A 24,610-nucleotide genomic window follows, 5' to 3' on the forward strand; every position below is an offset into this window, starting at 1 on the left:
TTTTAAAATGTAATATGTGCAAATTATTACTTTAGAATTCACTGATTTGTTTGCTTTCTTATGTGTCATAGAATGTGGGATACACACTATATAATAAATTGAAATTACTTTGTACTAGATAAAGCTATGGTTTTGAAACATCATCCTGATAAGCGGAAAGCAACTGGGGAGCAGATAGTTGAAGGTGACAATGACTACTTCACCTGCATAACTAAAGGTAAGACAGAACAGAGAGTTAGATAGTCATCTGTTATTTCTTTTTGTTTGTATTGAGGTTGTATTCATATTAATTACTGGTGGCACATCTTTCTTTTGCAGCAGTTTTTTATTTTTAAGAGTATTTTGCAAATTTTAATTAAAGAAAAAGGGAGGGGGTGCATATGCGCAACCTTCTCCCCAAGGTCATGTTAAGCCCCTAGGGCCCCCACCTCCCTGAGGTTTATTTTTAAAATTATTGGGAGGGTGGCAGCATGGCCCCCCACCTCCTTTTGCCTTTAAAGGCCCAGGGACCACCACCTCCTCGGGGCGTATAAGCATAAAAAGAGGGAGGGGGCTGACCTCGCTCCAATGTTAAGAATTGCTCCGGGGCTCAACACCTCCCTGGGGTACAAAACTAGAAATAAGGTGGAGGTGGGCTGCACAGACCCCTCTCCTGGCCCATATTTGGCTCAAGAGACCACCACTTTCCCGGGGCTGACCCTGTGCAAACCGAAGGAGGGGGGCCGGGGCTGACCCTGTGCAAACCGAAGGAGGGGGGCTGTGGGGCCCCCTGTGGCTTCCCTTCTGGAGCTAGTAATGATCCTGAGGACCTCCAAACCCCTGGACCATCTCCCTGTCTCCTGAGCTGCAAACCCTCAGGATATAGAAGTTTGCGTCCGCTTGGCATTAGGTTTGACAGCGCCTGCCAAGCAAGAGAAAACTGTAAATCCACTCACTCCCAGCAGGCGAGAGAAGGAAAATGGATCCAACCCACAGGAAGCAGACTTTTCTTTTTTATTTTTTTTATTTTTGGAAAACCTTTATTAGAAGTGAGATCAGTTACAATCGATACAAAGCAGAACATCATAATCAGCCATCGGAACAGGTTCAAAAAGAGCAAAGCAATTAGACCATGGCAGTGCAAAGCTCCGTCCCACACATGCTCGGTTGCAACCCAGGAGAGCAATTTTGTCAGAAAACGACAGGATTAATGAAGGTTTAATTTTAAAATAAAGTAGAAAGGGCAGGATCTGTTGCAGTATATGTTGATCAAAGCAAATCAGGGGAAGCTCAAGAGGCAGGATGAGCATAGTCCAGGAGAACTGCCAGTGAGACGTAATGATTCCACTCGGTACCAGGATAGTCAAGAAAAGCAGTCCGCCCACCAACAAGTTCTCGATCGCCATAGCAAAGCAGTCTAAATCCCCCTTAAAATCGAAGTAAGGCAAGTGTACAGAGAACCACCACCACAAAGATCCCGAATAAAGAAAAGAGAAAATAGAATTAGCCAAAAACAAAAAGGATAAGAAGGCCATAGAAACAAGGAAAAATAGGAAAACAACAACACCCCTCCCCCGTCCCCCCACCCTGCACCCCTGCATGTGGCCATGGCCTACCCCCCAGCAGCGTGCCTGTCGCCCATTGTGAACCCGAAATATAGACAAGAGAATAAGAGAAATAAGGAGATAAAAAAGGAAAGGGAAAGGAAATAATCATTAGCCCACGATAGGGAAGGAAACATGGGGGAGACTCCCAGTGCGGGAACCCCAACCCTCCCCCCTCTTCACCCACCTTTAAAATCAATCAGAGAGCAAATACACAATATTGGGAGCACCTACTTAAACAGGATGTATCAATCGCTACACAGTCCAAGTACCACGGGGGGGCATAGTGCACCCCCAGACGCAGAAATGGCGCTCCAAGCATACTCGACTCAGACACGCAAACAGGATCAGTGATGCAGGTCCCACCCGCCCCAAAATGCCGGACCGGGTTAAAAATCACAAAGTGAAACAGTCATGGCAGTTCAGGAAGAATCAAAACCTCTCCAAAGTCACATGAAACGAGCACTCAGCCACCACCGATCGTAGTCCACGAAGTACGCTGTCCTGTAGCCGATCCGCCGTGAGACACCAGAAAGTCTCCCCAGGGAGCAAGTCAGCAGTGTCGCCATCAGTAAGCCACCTCTATGTCAAGCCGCAGTCCCGCCGTGATAGCAATAACCTTTACCACAATGAAAGTGACGATCGAAGCTGGTAACGGTCACAATGAGACATTGGTTCAATAACAATCAGGACTACTTTCCTCCAGCACCAGAACGTGGGTCCGCGGCCCTTTAGAGAAATACAGTCGCCATCCCCCGGCTTCCAGTACATCCAGCCGCCGCCACAAGGTATAATCCATCGGATCGCCACTGTTCCAACAAGCAGCGCCACAGCGCAGTACAGGCAGGCTTAGGAGTCTTCGATCCCCTCCCAGTCAAGATGGCGAATTGCCTGTGTATCAGCAATGGGCAACACAGGGTGCCCTTCTCCCCACCACTGAGTATTGGTTGCGGGCCCCCCAAGCCCAGAAAGGCACATTAACATCGTGCTCTCGCCAGCGCCCATGAGCTGGAGATAAAGCGTCCATCCAATTTGCAGGCATGCAAAATGTTCCAGATAGACAGGGAGCGAGTCTCAGCGTCCAGCAGCCAACAAAAATTGCTGGGGGGGAAAAGTAAGGTGGGGGGGAGAAGCAAGCAGCGCAGGAGGATTGTGCATTTCACCTGGAAAGGGCGTCGGCGGTGTCGAGGGTATTTTCAGGCTCCCTGGCGGGGGACCCGCGCCCCACAGGTCGATGTGTCCGCTGTTATTGCATTGGCGGTCGGGTGCAGCGACACGCGATGTCCCGGTCGCCGGCATCGGGCAGGCCGCCCTGCGCTGGAGAGCGTATCTCTGTCCCCGGAGCCAGGAATTCCGCCGGAATCGGACGCCTCACCTCGGCGTCCCTTCCGACGCACGGAAGCACCGTTCTCTGACGGGGCATGCAGGCGGAACAGGCGGTGAGAAGAGAAGGTCGGCGGAGCCGGGACTCGGTGCGGCCGTCTTGGCCGCCGGCCCGGCTCCGCCCCCGGAAGCAGACTTTTCATCTGTTTTCCTGCCCAATGTCAAGTGGCAGGAAAACAGATTAAACAATTGCTCCCACACGCAGTAGGCAGAATATTGGCTGCTCCTTACGTTAGGGAGCAATGCTGTATCCTGTTACAGGCAGGGAGCTGGCATGGACCGCGGGGGCTTTGAGGCCTCCCCCTACAGTCCCCAATGATGCAGACTGGGTGCCCTGGGTGTGCTCCATGACACCCTGCATCAAGAGTCCAGGTGACAGGGATGGGGTCCCCAGTGCTGAAATCGGCCTGGGGAGGGGAACTGCAATGCCCCCATCCCCGTTACTTCATAAGCTGAAGAGGAAGTAGGGATTGACATCATTGTAGTCTCGTCATCTTCTCTTGAGGATTCATTTTATCACAGATTTGTGGATGAAGACTCTCGGGGAACAATCACCTTGACAAAATGCCATGTACACAAGGTCACTAGAGACATTACCTTGTGGTCCTTTATGCAGCTGTAGTGTAGAATATGCACTAGACATTTAACCAATGAGGTAGCACTTATTAGTTAACCAGTAGAAAGTGCCCCAGTTTGGGTAGACATTTTCGAAAAACTGAGGACTCTTGGAAAAAATTAAGGTCTGTTATGGCCCGGATGCTCATTTCACTGAAATGAAATCCCAATGGGAAGCACTTGCAAAAGTAAATACAGCAGGTGCCCTAGTTAAAGTTCCACTTCTGTAAAGCACAAATGATCCTAATTTCTTGGGCTTGGAGAAGGCAAAGCAAGTGTTTTCTCATATTCGAAGATGAAAATCAATCTCGAATCCTTAATGGAGATGAATGCTTTATTGTTTCATTGGAGCAGAATCTGATCTGTAGTGACTGTGACAAGTAGTTTCTTTCTTGTCTTGAGAGCAGAGTCCATGGTTCTCCCTTTTAATTACCCTGAGTATGCAAAAGTCCAAAATCATCTGCGAGGTCTGCCTGTTTAGCCCTGCCCATATTCCTTAGTAGTATGCAAAGGTCTTCCCACCTTGATGGACAGCTCCGAGCGCATTTTTCTGCAAATTTTGGTGGCACGTTCTGGTGCAGAGGAATTTTGAGAACATCTACACCAAACAAAGAATCACTTATACGTAGGGGGAAGCACCCTTGTTTGGTGGGGATTTTCCACTTTGTAGTCTCATTTTCTTCTATAAACGAGCATTCATGTTATCACAGATTTGTAGAGCAAGATGCTCAAAGAACAATCACGTTGCCAAAATGACATGCCCACAAGGTCACTGGATACATTTCCTTGTGGTCAATTATGCATTTGTGGTGTAGAATATGCATTAGACGTTTACCCAGCAAGGTAGCACTTACTAATTAACCAGTAGAAAGTCCTCCAGTTGGGTGGAAGTTTTCTGCAAAAATGTGGACTCTTTTTGGATAAAGGGGCAGGTGAGGTTCGGTTCTGGCCCAGTCACTCACACAGCTACTGACACACCCACAGATACTCAGACACCCACTCACACCCATTCAGCCACTCACTTATACTCTCAGACCTACACACCCACTCACACACACCCATAAAGCCACTCGCACACCCATTCACAGACCCATACTGCCAATCACACACCCGCTCTCAGACCCATATAGCCACTCACAAAACCAGTCACACAGCTATTCATGCACCCACTCATATACCTATACAGATACTTGCACACGCACCCACAGACCCATACAGCCACTCGCACCCACAGACCCATACAGCCACTCGCACCCACAGACCCATACAGCCACTCTCACCCACAAATCCATACAGCAATTCAGACACCCGCTAACTGACCCATACTGCCACCCATACAGCCACTCATACAGCCACTTACTGATCCATACAGCCATTCGCACACCCACTTACAGACCCATGCAGCCAGTCACACAGCCACTCTCAAATGTTACAGGTTACAGTTAGGAAATACAATTTTTAAAAACCTTAGAAATTCACACACAAAAAACAAAGGTTACAGGGACTTTAGAGTTAGGAAATAACATTTAAAACTATTGTAGAAATTCACTGAAAAAACGAAAGGGCACAGGGATGTTATAGTTAGGAAATAGAATTTTAAAAAATTTAGAAATTCACTGAAAAAATTAAAGGTTACAGGGACGTTTAATTAGGCACAGATTTCACTCATACAAAACCAGGGAAAATCAACAGTTCTAGTTACCTGAGCTAACTATAACTTACTCCCCCTCAATGCACCTCACATATTACATCACACATGACAGTCAGTGACATCACTGATGACATCACTATTTACATCATCCACAGAACCACTCCGACCCACCCATAAAACCACTCAGACCCACCCATAAAACCACTCAGACCCACCCATAAAACCACTCAGACCCACCCCTAACACCACTTACACACCAACTCACAGACCCATACAACCACTCATAGACCCATACAACAACTCACAGACCCCTACAACCACTCTGACCCCTACCACCACTCTGACCAATACCACCATTCCCACCCCTACCACCACTCTCAGACCCATACCGCCATTCCCACCCCTACCACCACTCCCTCACCCACTCAAGCACTCACACACACCCACACAGCCACTCGCATACCCTCTGACAGACCTATGCAGCCACTCTCATACCCAGTGACAGATCCATACAGCTACTCGCACACAGATTCAAACAACCATACAGCCACTCGGACACCCACTCTCACACTGATACAGTCACAAAGCCACTGAGATGACATATGTTAGAAACAGTAGCATTTATTAGTAGTACAGAAAAATAGTAGCTTGGTATATATCTTTAAGTTTTAGAAATGTTTACAAAACACTTGCTGGATGATGTCTTGAGTGATGTCATTTGAGATGTCATCAGTGATGTCACTGATCATTTCATGAGAGATGTGAGGTTATAACCAGTGCGTTTCAGGGGGAGTTGGTTATAGTTAGCTCAGGTAACTAGAACTACTGAATCTCACTGGTTGTGTACATGTGAAATGTGACCGTAACTATTAACGACCCTGTAGCCTTTTTTTCTTCTTTTTTTCTTCAGTGAATATATACATGTTAGGGCAAGGGCGTGTTTAGGGTGGGTTAAGGTTTTTGGGTGGCAAGGGTGTTTTTGGCGTTTGGTGTGGGTGTGGGTTTTTGGGTGGCAAGGGTATTTATGTAAGTTTTTGGGTGGAAAGGGTATTTATATGGCGTAGGATGCTGGCTCTTTACATGCTATTGCCACTAGGTGGAACTACCATACTTAGAGTCTCGGGGTTCCCCAAAAGTGTACCCGGCTCAATTTAAAACCCAAAGTGCTCTGTTAGTTGTAGTGTGGGCGAGCAGCCTAAGGCCTAACACAGAGGATTGTAGGACATTTATTGCACAACAGTGATCAATAATGGACTCACTACTCAAGAAGGAGATTCAGACCAACTTCAGAAAATTATACTTGGTTTATATTTTATTTTAAGACCAAGATCTTCGTAATAACGTGAGTACATTTTCAATTAAAAATGCTCTTCACTTGGAAAAATCGACACTTGGAAACTTTTCAATGCGGTCAGGGCTCGAGTCTGGGTACCAGGCGGGTGGACGGCATCCCCCCACTTATTTTACCGGGGGAACATCGTCCCCCCCCCTTCTAAACAGCTGGACTTCACTGTTTGGTCTCTCTGGGATGAGATCGGAGCTCCCAGATCTCGTCCCAGAGAGGACGCAGTGGTAAGGCGGGCACATTCCACGAGCAGATAGGCATTTGAAGGGAGGTGGGGCGGTGTATAAGAACTGCACATTGTGGACAATTGAGAGGGCGGTAAGATCTGCGGACGGTGGACGCAAGAAGCCACCGGCTGAGCAACAGATACAGTACAGGACTGGAGAAGTTAGAAGAATAGAGCGAAGCGGAGGGGGTAGGTGGGGGTGGAGAAATACGGGGGAGAGGACTAGGGTTAGGGGAGCCAGAAACAGAAAACGGGGGAATGGCAGATTCCCGTTCTCTTCAGTGCGAGGAAGATGCAAAGGTGTTCTGGGGAAGGGGTGGAGGGCTTTTAAGTTAGGGATGTGACATCCCCCCCCCCCCCTATGTTCATGCGATCACTGGCACAGCATGGCTGCGCTCATTGGCGTGAGGTGGGGTGGTGTGGGGAGGGGGTGGTTCTATCGGGTTTGGAAACACACAGGGAGGCAATGAGCTAAATTTTGCAAACCACTTTTTGTGATGTCACTTACGGCCGTGACGTCACTTCCGGTGACAGCGTCCCCTCAATTCTTTTTTTAAGACTTGTGCCCTGAATACGGTCTAATGTTAACCTTTGGGGAAAATAATATTGCGGTTAAACAGGTAAGTATTGCACTTAAAATCCTGGTCTACAGAGCCAAAAGTCAGCAAGGGCCAGGGGTCAGGTGAGTACCGAAACTGCACCACCAGCGGCACAAGGGCGGCCGGGTGCAGGGTGCAATTTCGACGTCTGCCACCCAATGCTTTTCAATGGGGATTCTTCTTTCGGCAAAGAAGCTGCAGCCGTGGCACCGAAGGTTGCAAGAGGAAGACCAATGACAGCAGAGGTAAGTAGAGATATAGGGGGTTATAGGGGGTTCATCTGTTTAGCCCACCAAGGCCCAGGGTCTTCGGGTGCAGAGTTGCCTTTGGATGTTGGAGTCTTCTTACTAGAGACCATTGCAGTCCGTGGCAGCCTCTGGCTTCATACTGCAGGCGTCGTCGTATCGGTCAGGAGCAGTCAGCCAATGCTGGACACTAGGTCAGGATCACTATGGAGACTTCACTGCACAAGTGAGCCACTCAGACTCCTGCGGCTAAGGACAAAGAAACCAGACGCCTGGAACCACCACTGCACCCGACGCCTAAGCTCAAGTCTGAGTGGCCCACCAGTCCCAGTGAGGTCCCCCAGTGCTCCAGAGTCCGAGTCCACCATAGGTTGACCCCTCCAGGAATCCCCGATGTGGCCTGCAGCCTCTGCACTAAGGACCCCTGACCTTGAGTGACCCGGTAAGGTGAAATGCGACTTCAAAAGGCACCCCTGCATCCGCCGCCCTGCGAGCTTGAGTATAGGCCCTAAGGTGCACCTACGTCCATGAGCCCTCCTACTTTCCTTGCCAGCTGTTGGTTCCTCTTGGAAGACTTCATGGACCAAGCCTGCAGCCAAAATCCCAAACTGGCAACTCCCATTGAAAACAACAGGGCACCTGATGCCAAAACAGCACCCTGCACCCGGCCGCCCCTGTTCCACTGTGGGTGTACTTTGTGTGCTGACTTGAACCCCCCCCTTTCCCCTATGCTCCCACAACCTTGTAGCCTGCTCGTGAGCAGCCACCAATCGGAAGCCCCCTATCCCCCATTGGATAAGATTGGGCCTCAGCACTCTGCACCTGGCCCCCCTAGTGCCGCTGAGGGTGCATTGAGAGTGCATCCTTGACCCTGGGGGAACTCTTGTTGTAACCCCAGAAATCCAACTCCCAAACCTAAATACTTACTGATAAACCGTTAACATTGTTTTCGCCCATCGGACTGCATTGACTGCTTTCTTGTGAAAAGTGTGGAGTTGGTTTGTATGAAACCGTATGATACTGCGTATGTAAAAAAACTGATTTACTTACCTTTCTTCTAGGAAATGTGCAAGTGTGATGTCTAGGCATATCACACTGAGTAGAAAAAGTAACTTGAAAGTAATCTGAAAAGTAACATACTCAGTAATCTGAAAAGTAATTATAATTGTTTTATAAACAAATGACTTAACTGTAACCAATCCAACTGCATTAAAACTGTATTTAACTGCATTATTCTTGCAAAGTATTATTATACTTACCTGTACCAGGTCTGGCTTGGTACTAGAAAATCAAATACAACTAAATATTTTTATACAAACAAATTGGTCCGATTTTAGTCTTTGAGTATGACATCATTTCTTGCCTGAGTGTCTACAATAAATGCTTAACACTGCCCTCTGATAAAGCCTTATTGCTCGCCCACACTACCACAAATAGAGAGTAAGGTATTATCTACTTTAGCCTCTGCCGACCTTTGGTGATCCACTAGACTCTGTGCACACTATACCATACTTTGGTATAGTATATACAGAGCCAGCTTCCTACTCCCATTTTCCTACACATGGTCAGAGTGAGGGAGGTCCCAAGGGACCCTCTTCAGCTCCCATGCTGTAGGTACCAGGCGGTTGGCATGTATTACCTTTTTGGGGTGCTTGCAACTTCCAAGGTCCAACAGCTATGTGACCTCCCCTTTTCTCTCAAGGACACAGTAGGGCCAACTCTACTTGTCTAGAAGGGCCCTAGGGGCCACAGATTCCATACCCATATCTTCTGCCCTGGTTTCAGTTCTACCAGAGCAGCCTTTTGGTCATACCACTGCTTTTGAAACTCTCGGCTGACTTGAAGATTTGGCTTTTTTTCTCCTTGTACTCCGCCATTCTGGAACGAAGGCCAAGCACATAGTCCACCATCTAGTTTTTGCTGGCATTAGGAACTCTGGGACAGGGTTATGTCCACTACCCACAGGAAGTAGTCATATGGGAGGTGTAGCTACCACAGAGGTAAGTAGCCCATTGGCTACTACCCTTCACTCCACTTTACGCCCCATAATTCAGTATTTAGGTGGTCCCTTGACACCAACAACTCAGATTTGCCTGACTAAAGAAGGACTAAGAATAGCCAAAGGCTGCTAGAAATGAAGACTAGATCTGGCCTTGGCACCAAACCCTAACAGTCCTACCCTTGCAAAGCTCCGACTCGTCCTGCAGCTGTGCATCTTCCAAAAGCCTTGAAGGCTGCCAGCACTTCGCAAACTAGCCAGCATCTCCCTTAAAGTGAAGGAGCCACTTGCCCACAGGCACCGACTGCAGCAGCCCAGGAAGTGGTCCCCTTGCTCCAGTAAAGCAGATCCGTCTCACTAACAAGGTTGAAAACACCCAAGCCCTCAGTTGTTGCCCTGCACCAATACCCGGGGTAATGGAGTTGTTGCAGCAGCCTAAGCTTTTTCATTGTCCAGCCCGGACACCAACCGCGCCAAGACAGACCTACCGTTGTGGTACAATGAGTTTCACTGAGGCCAGCACCAAGAGTGACTCTGCTGTCCTGTTTTGTCCCCATCTCCATATCGACCTAGGAAGTGAGTCTCCAACGTCAATGGGCTGCTGACCCTTGAGGTCACTACGCCCTCTGTATGACCACTTCCTTTGGGAAGTGGGCATAACCCTGTCCCAGAATTTTTAAGTATGCCATCAAAAAATGATGGCTACTGCCAAAAAATCATGCCACCTCACTGTAGCCCAGCTTGGGTGTGGTACTAGCCTGGAGGTGGTACGCCTACCTGATGAGCTATTTTCCCACTTTTCCAGGTGCCAATGGGGATCTGGACATAGGGGTGGCTTCCTCTCCTGTGAGGCGAGCTAGATTCTCATTCGAAATGCGGCATCTACTTTGAAACTCGCTGGCCATAGGAGTCTAATCAGCAGGTCATCCTGTGGGATGGGGTGTTAAACCCTCTTCCAAGACATACTTTTATTTTGGTTTTCCTGAGAACAAAGGCTCTCACCCTAGGAGGTCAGAACAGCGCCTTAAGTGGCAGGCAGAAAAGTTAGCAAGTACACCAGAGGCTGGTAGGTTTTCAAGGGGCACCCCTAAGGTAACCTCTGAGTGCATGTATTGGTAAATCCGATACTGGCATTATTGTGGGTTCACCAATAAAAGATTTTGATACCAAACATCCCTATTTCCAGTGAAGCCATCATGTATTCAGGGAACTCGTTTTCACCAGTGTCCAACACATGTTTTAAAATGGCTTCCCTGGTCACTTGTACTGGCAGTAGTAGGACTGACCAGGACAGGGGATTATCTGCTTATGCAGGTATGCCCTCACCTGTAGTTTTCAGCACCCTATCTTAGGGCGATTAGGCCGGCTGTAGGGGTGACTTACAAATATTACACGCAGTGTTCGGAGACAGGGACACAGGTATGTGACACAGGTCTTGTTTTCGCTTTTGTCTGCACAAAGACACGCAGCCTGCAATGGCAGTCATGCATGTGCTTGGTGAGGGGTTCCTTAGTGTGGCACAATTTGTGCTGTACCCCTTAGGGACCCTCTTTAGTACCCGAGACCCATGGTGTCAGGGTACCATTAACTAGGGACATACAGAGGGTGCTAAAGGTTTTGCAAATTGTACAGTTTTTGAAAGCTCTGACACTGGGCTTCTGGATAGCAGGAACCAAGAGCCCTTTCAGTCGAAATCACATCATGTACCATGCAAAAAGTGTGGTGGCCATGTCATAAAGGGGCACTTTCCCACATAACCCCTCCTCCCACCCACCCCCCACATTAAAGGAGAATAAAATAAACCTTTCCCAATAGAGTCTGCATCTAAGTGTAAGAAACTGGAAAACCTTTTGCATTGGCATTGTCAGTCCCAGGCCTGTGTTCCACTGTAAAGTCCATTCCCAGTAGAGATGTGGATCACCTCAACAGTTTGGGGTTTTCTCCTTTCATTAGCATTCACCGTCTAAGAGGCCTGTGGTCAGGTTTAAAAAGGAAGTGAGAGTCAAACAAATATGGCCTCACCTTCTTCAGGGACTAACCCATAGTAAAGGCTTCTCACTCAATGGCAGTCTAACGCTGCTCTGAGGCGTAACCTCCTGCTAATGAAAGCAACAGGTTGGTCATGGTCATCATTTGCTTGGGATAGGACCGCTCCTATCCCATGTTCAGAGGCATCTGTCTGCACTATGAACTGCATGGTGTAATCTGGGTGTTTCAGATTGGGTGCTGAGCACATTGCTTCCTTCAGAGGGTTGCAATCCTTTTGACAGCTCACTGTTTAGTTCACTTTCTTTGGCATCTTCTTGGAGGTCCATTCTGTGAGGGGGGGGCTCAGTGGACCCATATCCCCTCACAAACCTCCTGTAATATTCAGTCAAGCCAAGGAATGCCCTGACTTGGGTCTGGGTGGTTGGAGTTTCCCAGTCCACAATTGTCTGAATCTTGGGTTTTAAGGGTTGAACTTGGCCTCTAGTTACAAGGTGGCCCAAGTATACATCTGAGCCCTGCCCTATCTGGCAATTGCTTACCTTGATGGTGAGACCTGCTCTTCTCCGAGCCTCAGTGACTTTGCCAAGGTGAATCAGGTGATCCTGTCAGGTGAAGCTAAAGCCAGCAATATCGTCAAGATAAGCTGCACTAAAGGATTCCAGCCCAGCAAGGAGTTTATTCACCAACCTTTGGAAGGTGACCGGGGCATTCTTTAGTGCAAAAGGCATATCCGCAAACTATTAATGCCCATCTGGGTTTGGGAATGCTGATTTGTCTTTTGCGCTAGGTGTCAGGCCTATCTGCCAGTACCATGATGTCAGTTCGAGAGTACTGAGATGTTTGGCTGTCCCGATTCTGTCAATTAGTTCATCAGCCCTAGGAATTGGGTGTACATCAGTCTTGATCACAGCATTAAGGGACCCTATATATATATAGTCCATACAACACCTCAACCCTTTCTTTCCACCCTGGGTGTGAGGTTTGGGGGACTAAGACAACTGGGCTGGCCCAGGGGCTCTCTGAGGGTTCAGTGACTCCCAATTCCAGCATCTTGGCTACGTCCGCTTTGATACTCACTTTGACATGATCACATTGTCTGTAAATGTTGTTTTTGACAGGTAGACTGTCCCCAGTGTCCACATCATGTGTGCATCAGTTGGTCTGACCAGTGGTCAAAGAGAAGAGCTAAGCCTACTGATGCATAACGTGTCTGCAGTCAGTCTGCTGTTGGGCAGTGTGTGAAAGTGGCTCTATATATACTGGACCAAAGTACGGTACAGCGTGTATAGAGTCCACAATCCCCAGAGGTATAACAGAGTATAACAGGTGTGACCTTACTCTCTAAAGTGGTAGCTTGTTCGAGCAGTAAGGCAGTACCAGAGGACAGTGTAAAGCATTTGTTGTGCACACTCAGTCAGCAAAAGGTTTCACACACTCAAGGACTGAACTCCAGGCCAATTGTATTTATATCAAGATATATAGTGGTTTTATTTTTAGAACCAACAGGTATCAAAATATACTTTTCTCAATATGAGTGATCTCAGATGAATACTTTGCAGAAAGGCAATTGACTTTGTAAACACAATAGGTATAGGGGTTACAGTAGGCAACACTATTCTAAACCCAATTAAACATTGAGCTCAATTGGTTTTTCTACATAAATGCAGTTGATTACTGTATAGATTACTTTTGTAATCCCAGGACTGGGTCCTAGATTCAGTCTTGGGGTCTAAGCTGAAAACAGTTTAGTAAAAACGTTCTGGTTAATGCAATGATTTTTAAGGAATAAAAAGGTATTTTAAAAGTTGACACTTTGAAACTTTTCAATGAAAAATTGGCAATGTTCTCCTATGGCAGGAAATTGAAGTCACAGGTAAAGTACGGTCTTGTTACTTTTGTAATCCAGTACTGGGCACCTAGGTCCAGCACTGGGAACTCCATCTTAGACAGGTAAGCAATTACGTTTAAGTAGTTGGCACGATTTTTAAGGAATATTTGTAACTTTCAAAAGTAGACAGAAGAATTTTCAGAGCAAAACAGTCAATGGTTTCCAATGGAAGAAAATTCAGTTATGGGTAAGTCCGGTTAAAATTACTTTTGCAGGTCAGTACTGGGCTCAAAGGTACAGTACTGGCTCCTCTCCTGATTCTAGGTGAGTATTTCAAAATTCGTTACTCAGCTGATTTTATTGGAATATTTTAAAGATTCAAAAATTCACACTTAAAAAACCAGTCAGTTATCCTATGGCAGGAAAGTGAGTAATCGGTTTTCAGGTGAGTACTCGACTGGTGAAGTTCAGGTTCTGGGCATAGACTCAGCGGTCCCCCAGGGTCAGGTAGGTATAGTTGGTACACTCGCAGCGGCACAGGGGCGGCCGGTTGCAGAGGTAGTTGGGCCCAATGTTATCCAGTGAGAAGCAGGGGGCCTTCAGTTTGTGCCTGCTGCCTAGCAGGCCACCCAGCTGTGGGAGCTGGGCTCCTGGTCACTTGCTCAGGGCAAATGGGGAAGTAGTATAGGGTACAGGTTGCACTGCCAGGGGCACTGGCAGCTGGGTGAAGGGTGCTTTTGAGCCGTCGGGCGCTCAATGTTATTCAATGACGATCTTGAAAAGGGAACAAAGGCTGCAGGCTCGGGGACGAGGACCTTCTGGAGCGACCAACACTTCGAGGGGTAAGTTGGGATCTTCGAGGATAGGTAGGCACCCAGGAGTTGGGCACAGGGAGCCGGGTGCAGGGATGTCTTTTGAGGTCGGGAAATCTTACCCCCTGCTGGTCGGAGGGGTCCTTTGTCCGCTTTGTTGCTGGCCCAGGAAAGCAGGTGGGCTCTCCACCCAAGGGTCCAGCAACGTGTTTGCTGTGTAGCAGCCTAGGCAGCCTCTCAGTCCAGACGTGAATTGCAGTTTTAGGTTTCAGGGGGCATCTCTAAGATGCTCTCTGGTGCATTTTACATTAAATCTCACACTGGCATCAGTGTGGGTTTAATGTGCTGAGAAGTCTGATACCAAACTTCTAAGTCTTCAGTGCAGCCATTATGGTGTTGTGGAGTTCGTGATGACGAACTCCCAGCACCATATACTCTTAATGGCAGCACTGCACTTTCTGTGCCCAGGAATGGCCCTGGGTACTGTAGGGGCAGAGGGCTCATGCACCTGTGCCCATACCACTGACATGGGGCACCCAGCTAGAGGGGTGACTGGGGTATGCCAGGGCAGTGGGTTTGTGGGCATGGCACACAGGGATGTGGGCCATGTTGACTCTCTGTTTAGTTCTGCACTTAGACACTCGCAAAGGCAGTGTGTGGGTGTCAGGGTACAGGGCCCATAAGGTTGGCACATATGTGCTGCAGCCCTTGGGGATTTTCTCTGGTCACCATGCCCTGGGTACCTAGTGTACCATTTACTAGGGGGCTAGAGATGCCAATTGGGTTTTAGTTTCAATACAGTTTTAGGGAAGGAACACAGGCCCTGGGCACCTGGTTGGCACGAAACCCAGGGCACACTCAGTCAAAGCACATCAGCAGTTCAGAAAAAAGGTGGGGAATACCAATGCAAGAAAGATGGCACTTTCTCACACAACCCCCACCCTCCAAAACGAAAGGTGATGAGACTAACCTTGCCCTAGGGAGTCTTCATTGTCTAAGTGGAAGAACCTGAAAGGTCCATCTGCATTGGCATGGGCAGTCCCTGGTCGGTGTTCCACTTCAAAGTCCATTCCCTGTCGGGAGATGGACCATCTTAGTAGTTTTGGATTTTCCCCTTTCATTTGCATTAGCCATCTGAGAGGTTTGTGGTCAGTTTGAACTAGGAAGTGAGTTCCAAACAAGTAGGGCCTCAACTTCTTCAGGGACCAAACCACAACAAAGGCCTCCCTCTCCATGGCACTGCAATGCTGCTCCCTGGGGAGTAGCCTCCTGCTTATAAAAGCAACAGGTTGGTCTTGGCCTTCCTCATTGATCTGGGATGGGACCGCTCCTATCCCCAGCTCTGAGGCATCATTCTGCACTATGAACTGCTGGAGTAGTCTGGTGCTTTTAGAATTGGTGCTGAGCGCATTGCTTCTTTCACGGTGTCAAAAGCCTTTTGGCAGCTAACAGTCCAGTTTACTTTCTTGGGGATTTTTTTCCTGGAGGTGAGTTCTGAGGGGATTCACAATGGACCCATATCCCTTCACAAGCATCCTGTAGTACTCTGTGAAGCCAAGGAATGCCCTGACTTGGGTCTGGGTTGTTGGATCTGCCCAGTCCATGATGCTCTGGATCTATGGCTGTAAGGGTTGGACCTGGCCTCCACCAACAAGGTGGCCCAAGTACGCCACAGTGCCCTTCCCTATCTGGCACTTGGATGCCTTGATAGTCAGTCCTGCAGATTGCAGGGCTTGTAGAACCGTCCCAAGGTGGATTAGGAGATCCTGCCAGGTGGAGCTAAATACAGCAATATCATCAAGATAAGCTGCACTAAAGGACTGCAACCCAGTCAGGACTTCGTACACCAACCTCTGGGAGGTGGCAGGGGCATTTTTTAACCCAAAAGGCATTACAGTAAACTGTTAGTGCCCATCAGGGGTAGAGAATGCTGTTTTCTCTTTGGCTCCTGGGGCCATGCCATTCTGCCAGTACCCTGCAGTAAAGTCAAAGGTACTGAGGAATTTGGCTGCCCCTAACTTGTCTATCAACTCATCTGTTCTTGGAATGGGGTGAGCAACTGTCTTGGTGACTGAGCTGAGTCCTCTATAGTCCACACAGAACCCCACCTCTCTCTTTCCACCTTGTTGATGAGGCTTGGGGACCAGGACCACTGGGCTAGCCCAGGGGCTCTCAGAGGGTTCAATCACCCCTAGCTCCAGCATTCTGCTGACTTCAGCTTTGAAGCTTTCCTTGACTTGATCTGATTGTCGATCGAGTTTGTTTTTGACAGGGTTACTGACACCAGTGTCCACATCATGGGTACACCAGCTGGTCAGACCAGGGTTCAAGAAAAAGAGGTTAGCAAACTGCTGCAAGACTTGCTTGCAGTCAGTCTGCTGTTGGGTAGAGAGGGTGTCTGAAAAGACCACTCCACCTCTTTTGGGCTGGAAGAGAGGAGATCAGGGAGAGGTTCCCTCTCTGCTTCCTGTTCCTCATCAGTCACCATCAGCATGGTGAGGTCAGCCCTGTCATTGTAGAGTTGAAGGGGGTTCACATGGATAATCCTTTTGGGTGTCCTGCTTGTGCCCAGGTCTACTAAGTAAGTGACCTTACTCTTTTTCTCCAGGATAGGGTAAGGGCCACTCCATCTGTCTTGGAGAGCCCTTGGTGCCACTGGCTCCCAAACGACACCGGTTGCCCAGGTTGAAATTCAACTATGGCAGCTTTTTGGTCTTACCAGTGCTTCTGAAGCTCCTGGCTGGCCTCAAGATTCTTGGATCCCTTTTCCGTATACTCAGCCAATCTGAAACTTAGGCCAAGCACATAGTGCACAATGTCTTGCTTGGGCTCTTGGAGGGGCCTCTCCCAACCCTCTTTCACAAGACAAAGTAGTCCCCTTACAGAATCACCAAACAGAAGTTCAAAGGGTGAAAATCCTACTCCCTTCTGTGGCACTTCCCTATAAGCGAAAAGCAGACATGGTAACAGGACATCCCATCTCATTTTGAGTTTTTCAGGGAGTCCCATGATCATACCTTTCAATGTCTTGTTGAGTCTCTCAACAAGGCCATTATTTTGTGGGTGGTAGGGGGTAGTACATTTGTACTGCACACCACACTCCTTCCCCAGGTGTTTTAGGTAAGCAGACAAGAAGTTGGAACCTCTGTCTGAAACCACCTCCTTAGGAAACCCTACCCTGGTGAAGACACCCAGGCGGCCCTTGGCTACTGCAGGAGCTGCAGTAACCCTAAGGGGACCTGCTGGTCACGGTCGGAGGGGTCCTTTGTCCCGAGGCTGCAGGCGTCGTCGGGGTCGTCGAGGAGGGTCTTTGGGCACTGGACTTCGGGTCCCAGTCGCCGGGGGGGGACTTCTCCGTGGCCTTGGATCACTCGGGCACATGCCGGGCTCGGCGGCTGCGGAGTGGGTTGGTCGGGAGCTTCCTGGCTGGCACCAGGGGTATGATTGTTGAGCAGAGCCTCTGCTTAAGGGAGTCCCAGTCTTTAAGAGGGTCAAGGCAGGCAGGTCCTCCGGGTGTTCCAAGGTTGCTGTCCGGAGGAGTCGCCGGGATTAGGCAGGGGCAGGCTCCAGGATCAACAGGCCTGTAGGGCTGGTGCCAAGTCAGTTGGTGTCGTCCTGTTAGCAACTGCACGGCGGGTCGTCTTTTTCTTGATCTTCTTCCTTCTTTTCTAATCGGGCTCTGAGGAAGGGAAGGTGCAGGGAGCCCCTAAATACTGCATTTAAGGGCTTTACAGGTAGGGCAAGGGCAGGGACCAATAGGTCCCTGTCCTGGGGTGGGTACACCCCCTGGCCTGCTCCTCTCCTGTGGGAGGGGGGCAGGAGCCTATCTGTGATTGGGCAGGGCTCCCCATCTTGAAGATGGCTGGATCCCGGGTCGTGATTCACCTCTCCTCTCCCACCTGAGGGGAGGGGTTGGCACAGGCTGGCACACCCCCCTTCCTGACGTAAGTTTTCCGCCAGGCTTCCCGCCAGAGAGGGGGTCAGAACTGATGGGGGCTAGTTGCTGGGTACAGCAAATGATCTGGGGAATCTCACGGAGGCGGCAGGCTTTTGAAGCTTCCTACTGCCCATTTTGGGGGAGGAGACCTAGCACCTCAACCAGGATGTGCATTGTTGCAGGCCCAGGAGAGCAGGTGGGCTCTCCACCCAGGGGTCCAGCAACATGTCTGCTGTGTGGCAGCCTAGGCAGCCTCTCGATCCAGACGTGGATTGCATGTTTAGGTTTCAGGGGGCATCTCTAAGATGCCCTCTGGTGCATTTTACATGAAATCTCACACTGGCATTAGTGCAGGTTTAATGTGCTGAGAAGTTTGATACCAAACTTCTCAGTCTTCATTGCAGCCAGAATGGTGTTGTGGAGTTCGTAATGACGACCTCCAAGCACCATATGCCAGGGCAGTGGGTTTGTGGGCCTTGCACACAGGGATGTGGGCCATGTCGACTCTCTGTTTAGTTCTGCACTTAGACACTCAGGCAGTGTTTAGGTGTCAGGGTACAGGGCCCTAAGGGTGGCACAAGAAGTGCTGCAGCCCTTAGGGGTCTTCTCTGGTCACCATGCCCTGGGTACCTAGAGTACCATTTACTAGGGGCTGAGAGGTGGCCATAGATGCCAATTGGGTTTTAGTTTCAACACAGTTTTAGGGAAGGAACACAGGTGCTGGGCACCTGGTTGGCAGGATCTCAGGGCACACTCAGTCAAAGCACATCAGCAGTTCAGAAACAGTGGGGGCATACCAATGCAAGAAAGATGGCACTTTCTCACAGGCAGTGAGGGTCAACTGACCCATCTTTAGATCTTTAGGGTTGTTTGCAAAGAGGCCAGGAAGAGTTTTACTCTCTACTTCCTGATCCTCATCTGTGACCATGAGCATGCTCAGTTCATCCCTGTCATGATGGGCTTTAAGGCAGTTGACATGGATGACCCACTTGGGGTTCCTGTAACTGCCAAGGTACACCAGATAGGTGACCTCCCCTTTTTTCTCAAAGATAGGTTAGGGTCCACTCAATTTGTCTTTGAGGGCTCAAGGAACTAAATGCTCCAAAACACACACCTTCTGCCCTGGTTGGAACTCCACCAGTGCCTTTTGGTCATACCAGAGTTTCCGAATCTCTTGGCTGGTCTCTAGGTTTTTAGTTGCTTTTCTCAAATATCCAGCCATTCTGGAACAAGGGCCAAGCATATAATTAAGGCTCCCTGTTTTCTGTTTTTGCCTTTTTATTTACAGATAAATATAGACAGAAAATGTGTTTTCTGTCTGCATTTATTTTTTAAAGTGGATAAATACAGAAAATTGTGCTTCTTTTAAGTAACTCTCCATGCTGTCTTTAATGAATTGTAGGCCAGCAGATGGACAGTATGGGAAATTAAAAAAACAGGATGAAATGTCTTCAAATAACAGCATATGTTAACATATATTTATGGTATATTGCTAGTATTTACCAGTGGATGTATTGTTATGTAATATTTGACAGCTTAAATAGCTAAAGCACGACGCACATCAAAGTACGAGTGTGCTTTGTTAAATAAATATGGAAATGTACAGTTTTTCAACTTCATTTATACACAAAACACAAAATAAATATGGATAAATACAGATAAAATGGCCAAAAATAAATGTGGATAAATACAAATGGAAAAGTTAAAAAAAAAACAACAAAAAAACAGGAGCCCTACATATAATCCATAATGTCCTGTTAAGACTCTTTGAGAGGCCTCTCCCAGCCTTCTTTCACAAGACACAAAGGTCCCTTGACCGGATGACCAAATCGAAGTTAAAAGGGGGAAACCTTACTCTCGTCTTTGGCATTTGCTTGTAGGCTAAAAGCAGTCATGACAGTAAGACATTTCATGGTCTTGCTGAGTCTCTCAACAAGACCCTTTGTGGGTGGTATGGAGTAGTGAACTTGCAAGTCACTCCAAATTCTGCCTGTCTGACATCACCTTTTTTGGAAAAGCCTTTTTTTAGGGCTCGCCTGCTGATGCGCTGAAGCGCATAGCTGGCGAGCTATATTGTGGCTTAAACAGAGTTTAACCATCTCGGCGATTTGTTGCAGTGCCCGAGAGTGCGTGCACATCAATGCCACCAGTCTCCTCGGGCCTCTCAAGCTTCCCCCAGCCGGCATTTCTCCTCCCCTAATTATTTACTGCACGGCCGGCCAGCCGGCACATCAAAGGCTGCTACTCCCGGCCCCTATTCTTCCCTTCTTGCCTCTCCCCGCCCCCCCTTCCCACCACAGCAATGCCGAGGGCTTGTTTATATTGCAGCCTAACCATCTCGCACGCTGCTCTTGAAACAATAACCGTTGTTGGTCATGATATAATTAAACGCTCTAATTATTTTATCAGGGCCACACAGAATTTTATAAAGTCTTTTGCTGGCATTTTCGTTTTATGCTTATTGCTATTTTACACCTTTCAGATGCTGGCGATTTGCTTCAAAGGAATACATTCATCCTGAATCCCGTTACTAGACCTTTCTCCTCTTCTGCTATATATGGGTTTTAGTTGAATTTCATTGATCTCTTTTACTAATGATTTATAAAAAGTGCCACCCACCACACAACTCCACCGATGCACCCACCACACAGCTCCACCGATGCACCCACCGCACAGCTCCACCGATGCACCCACCACACAGTTCCACGATGCACCCACCACACAGCTCCACCGATGCACCCACCACACAGCTCCACCGAGGCACCCACCACACAGCTCCACAGATGCACCCAGCTCCACAGATGCACACACCACCCAGCTCCACCGATGCACCCACCACCCAGCTCCACCGATGCACCCACCACCCAGCTCCACCGATGCACCCACCACACAGCTCCACCGAAGCACCCACCACACAGCTCCACCGATGTACCCACCACATAGCTCCACCGATGTACCCACCACACAGCTCCACCGAGGCACCACCACACAGCTCCACCGAGGCACCCACCACACAGCTCCACCGATGCACCCACCACACAGCTTCACCAATGCACCCACCACACAGCTCCAGCAATGCAGCCACCACACAGCTCCACCGATAAAGCTCCACCAATGCACCCCACCACTCAGCTCCACCGGTGCACCCACCACACAGCTCCACCGATGCACTCACCGCACAGCTCCATTGAGGCACCCACTACACAGCTCCATTGAGGCACCCACCATACAGCTCCACCGATGCACCCACCACACAGCTCCACCGATGCACCCACCACACAGCTCCACTGATGCACCCACCACACAGCTCCACTGATGCACCCACCACACAGCTCCACTGATGCACCCACCACACAGCTCCACTGATGCACCCACCACACAGCTCCACAGATGCACCCACCACACAGCTCCACCGATGCACCCACCACACAGCTCCACCGATGCACCCACCACCCAGCTCCACCGATGCACCCACCACATAGCTCCACAGATGCACCCACCACCCAGCTCTACCATTGCACCCACCACACAGCTCCACTGATGCACCCACCACCACTGATGCACCCACCACACAGCTCCTCCAACACAGCTCCACCAACACAGCTCCACCAACACAGCTCCACTGATGCAACCACCACACAGCTCCACTGATGCAACCACCACACAGCTCCACTGACACAGCTCCACCGATGCACCCACCACACAGCTCCACTGATGCAACCACCACACAGCTCCACTGATGCAACCACCACACAGCTCCACCGACACAGCTCCACCGATGCACCCACCACAGAGCTCCACAGATGACCCCACCACACAGCTCCACAGATGACCCCACCACACAGCTCCACTGATGCACCCACCACACAGCTCCACCGAGGCACCCACCACACAGCTCTACAGATGCACCCACCATACAGCTCCACAGATGCACCCACCATACAGCTCCACAGATGCACCCACCTCCACAGATGCACCCATCACCCAGCTCCACTGATGCACCCACCACACAGCTCCACTGATGCACCCACCACACAGCTCCACTGATGCACCCACCACACAGCTCCACCGATGCACCCACCACACAGCTCCACCAACACAGCTCCACCAACACAGCTCCACTGATGCAACCACCACACAGCTCCACTGATGCACCCAGCTCCACAGATGCACCCACCACACCGCTCCACCGATGCACCCACCACACCGCTCCACCGATGCACCCACCACACCGCTCCACAGATGCACCCACCACCCAGCTCCACCGATGCACCCACCACCCAGCTCCACCGATGCACCCACCACCCAGCTCCACCGATGCACCCACCACCCAGCTCCACCGATGCACCCACCACCCAGCTCCACCGATGCACCCAGCTCCACAGATGCACACACCACCCAGCTCCACCGATGCACCCACCACCCAGCTCCACCGATGCACCCACCACCCAGCTCCACCGATGCACCCACCACACAGCTCCACCGAAGCACCCACCACACAGCTCCACCGATGTACCCACCACACAGCTCCACCGATGTACCCACCACATAGCTCCACCGATGTACCCACCACACAGCTCCACCACCACACAGCTCCACCGAGGCACCCACCACACAGCTCCACCGATGCACCCACCACACAGCTTCACCAATGCACCCACCACACAGCTCCAGCAATGCAGCCACCACACAGCTCCACCGATAAAGCTCCACCAATGCACCCCACCACTCAGCTCCACCGGTGCACCCACCACACAGCTCCACCGATGCACTCACCGCACAGCTCCATTGAGGCACCCACTACACAGCTCCATTGAGGCACCCACCATACAGCTCCACCGATGCACCCACCACACAGCTCCACCGATGCACCCACCACACAGCTCCACTGATGCACCCACCACACAGCTCCACTGATGCACCCACCACACAGCTCCACTGATGCACCCACCACACAGCTCCACTGATGCACCCACCACACAGCTCCACCGATACACCCACCACACAGCTCCACAGATGCACCCACCACACAGCTCCACAGATGCCCCCACCACACAGCTCCACAGATGCCCCCACCACACAGCTCCACTGATGCACCCACCACACAGCTCCACTGATGCACCCACCACACAGCTCCACTGAGGCACCCACCACACAGCTCCACTGATGCACCCACCACACAGCTCCACTGAGGCACCCACCACACAGCTCCACCGAGGCACCCACCACACAGCTCCACAGATGCACCCACCACCCAGCTCCACAGATGCACCCACCACCCAGCTCCACAGATGCACCCACCACCCAGCTCCACCGATGCACCCACCACCCAGCTCCACCGATGCACCCACCACCCAGCTCCACCGAAGCACCCACCACACAGCTCCACCGAAGCACCCACCACACAGCTCCACCGATGTACCCACCACACAGCTCCACCGAGGCACCACCACACAGCTCCACCGAGGCACCCACCACACAGCTCCACCGATGCACCCACCACACAGCTTCACCAATGCACCCACCACACAGCTCCAGCAATGCAGCCACCACACAGCTCCACCGATAAAGCTCCACCAATGCACCCCACCACTCAGCTCCACCGGTGCACCCACCACACAGCTCCACCGATGCACTCACCGCACAGCTCCATTGAGGCACCCACTACACAGCTCCATTGAGGCACCCACCATACAGCTCCACCGATGCACCCACCACACAGCTCCACCGATGCACCCACCACACAGCTCCACTGATGCACCCACCACACAGCTCCACTGATGCACCCACCACACAGCTCCACTGATGCACCCACCACACCGCTCCACCGATACACCCACCACACCGCTCCACCGATGCACCCACCACACAGCTCCACAGATGCACCCACCACACAGCTCCACCGATGCACCCACCACACAGCTCCACCGATGCACCCACCACCCAGCTCCACCGATGCACCCACCACATAGCTCCACAGATGCACCCACCACCCAGCTCTACCATTGCACCCACCACACAGCTCCACTGATGCACCCACCACCACTGATGCACCCACCACACAGCTCCTCCAACACAGCTCCACCAACACGGCTCCACCAACACAGCTCCACTGATGCAACCACCACACAGCTCCACTGATGCAACCACCACACAGCTCCACTGACACAGCTCCACCGATGCACCCACCACACAGCTCCACTGATGCAACCACCACACAGCTCCACCGACACAGCTCCACCGATGCACCCACCACAGAGCTCCACAGATGACCCCACCACACAGCTCCACTGATGCACCCACCACACAGCTCCACCGAGGCACCCACCACACAGCTCCACAGATGCACCCACCATACAGCTCCACAGATGCACCCACCATACAGCTCCACAGATGCA

General features: G+C 50.4%; 1 protein-coding gene across 1 annotated transcript in view; it reads left to right on the forward strand.

Moving 5' to 3' along the window:
- The window catches only part of DNAJC2 (DnaJ heat shock protein family (Hsp40) member C2), a 321,120-nt gene that overhangs the window by 57,009 nt on the left and 239,501 nt on the right, over positions 1-24,610 (forward strand). Inside the window, exon 4 of the mRNA XM_086967334.1 lies at positions 119-217. Within this exon, the coding sequence (XP_086823460.1) occupies positions 119-217 (99 nt within the window). The remainder of the gene's footprint in view (positions 1-118; positions 218-24,610) is intronic.

Source organism: Lissotriton vulgaris, chromosome 1_1, assembly GCF_964263255.1.
Source record: "Lissotriton vulgaris chromosome 1_1, aLisVul1.2, whole genome shotgun sequence".
Taxonomy (NCBI): Eukaryota; Metazoa; Chordata; class Amphibia; order Caudata; family Salamandridae; genus Lissotriton; species Lissotriton vulgaris.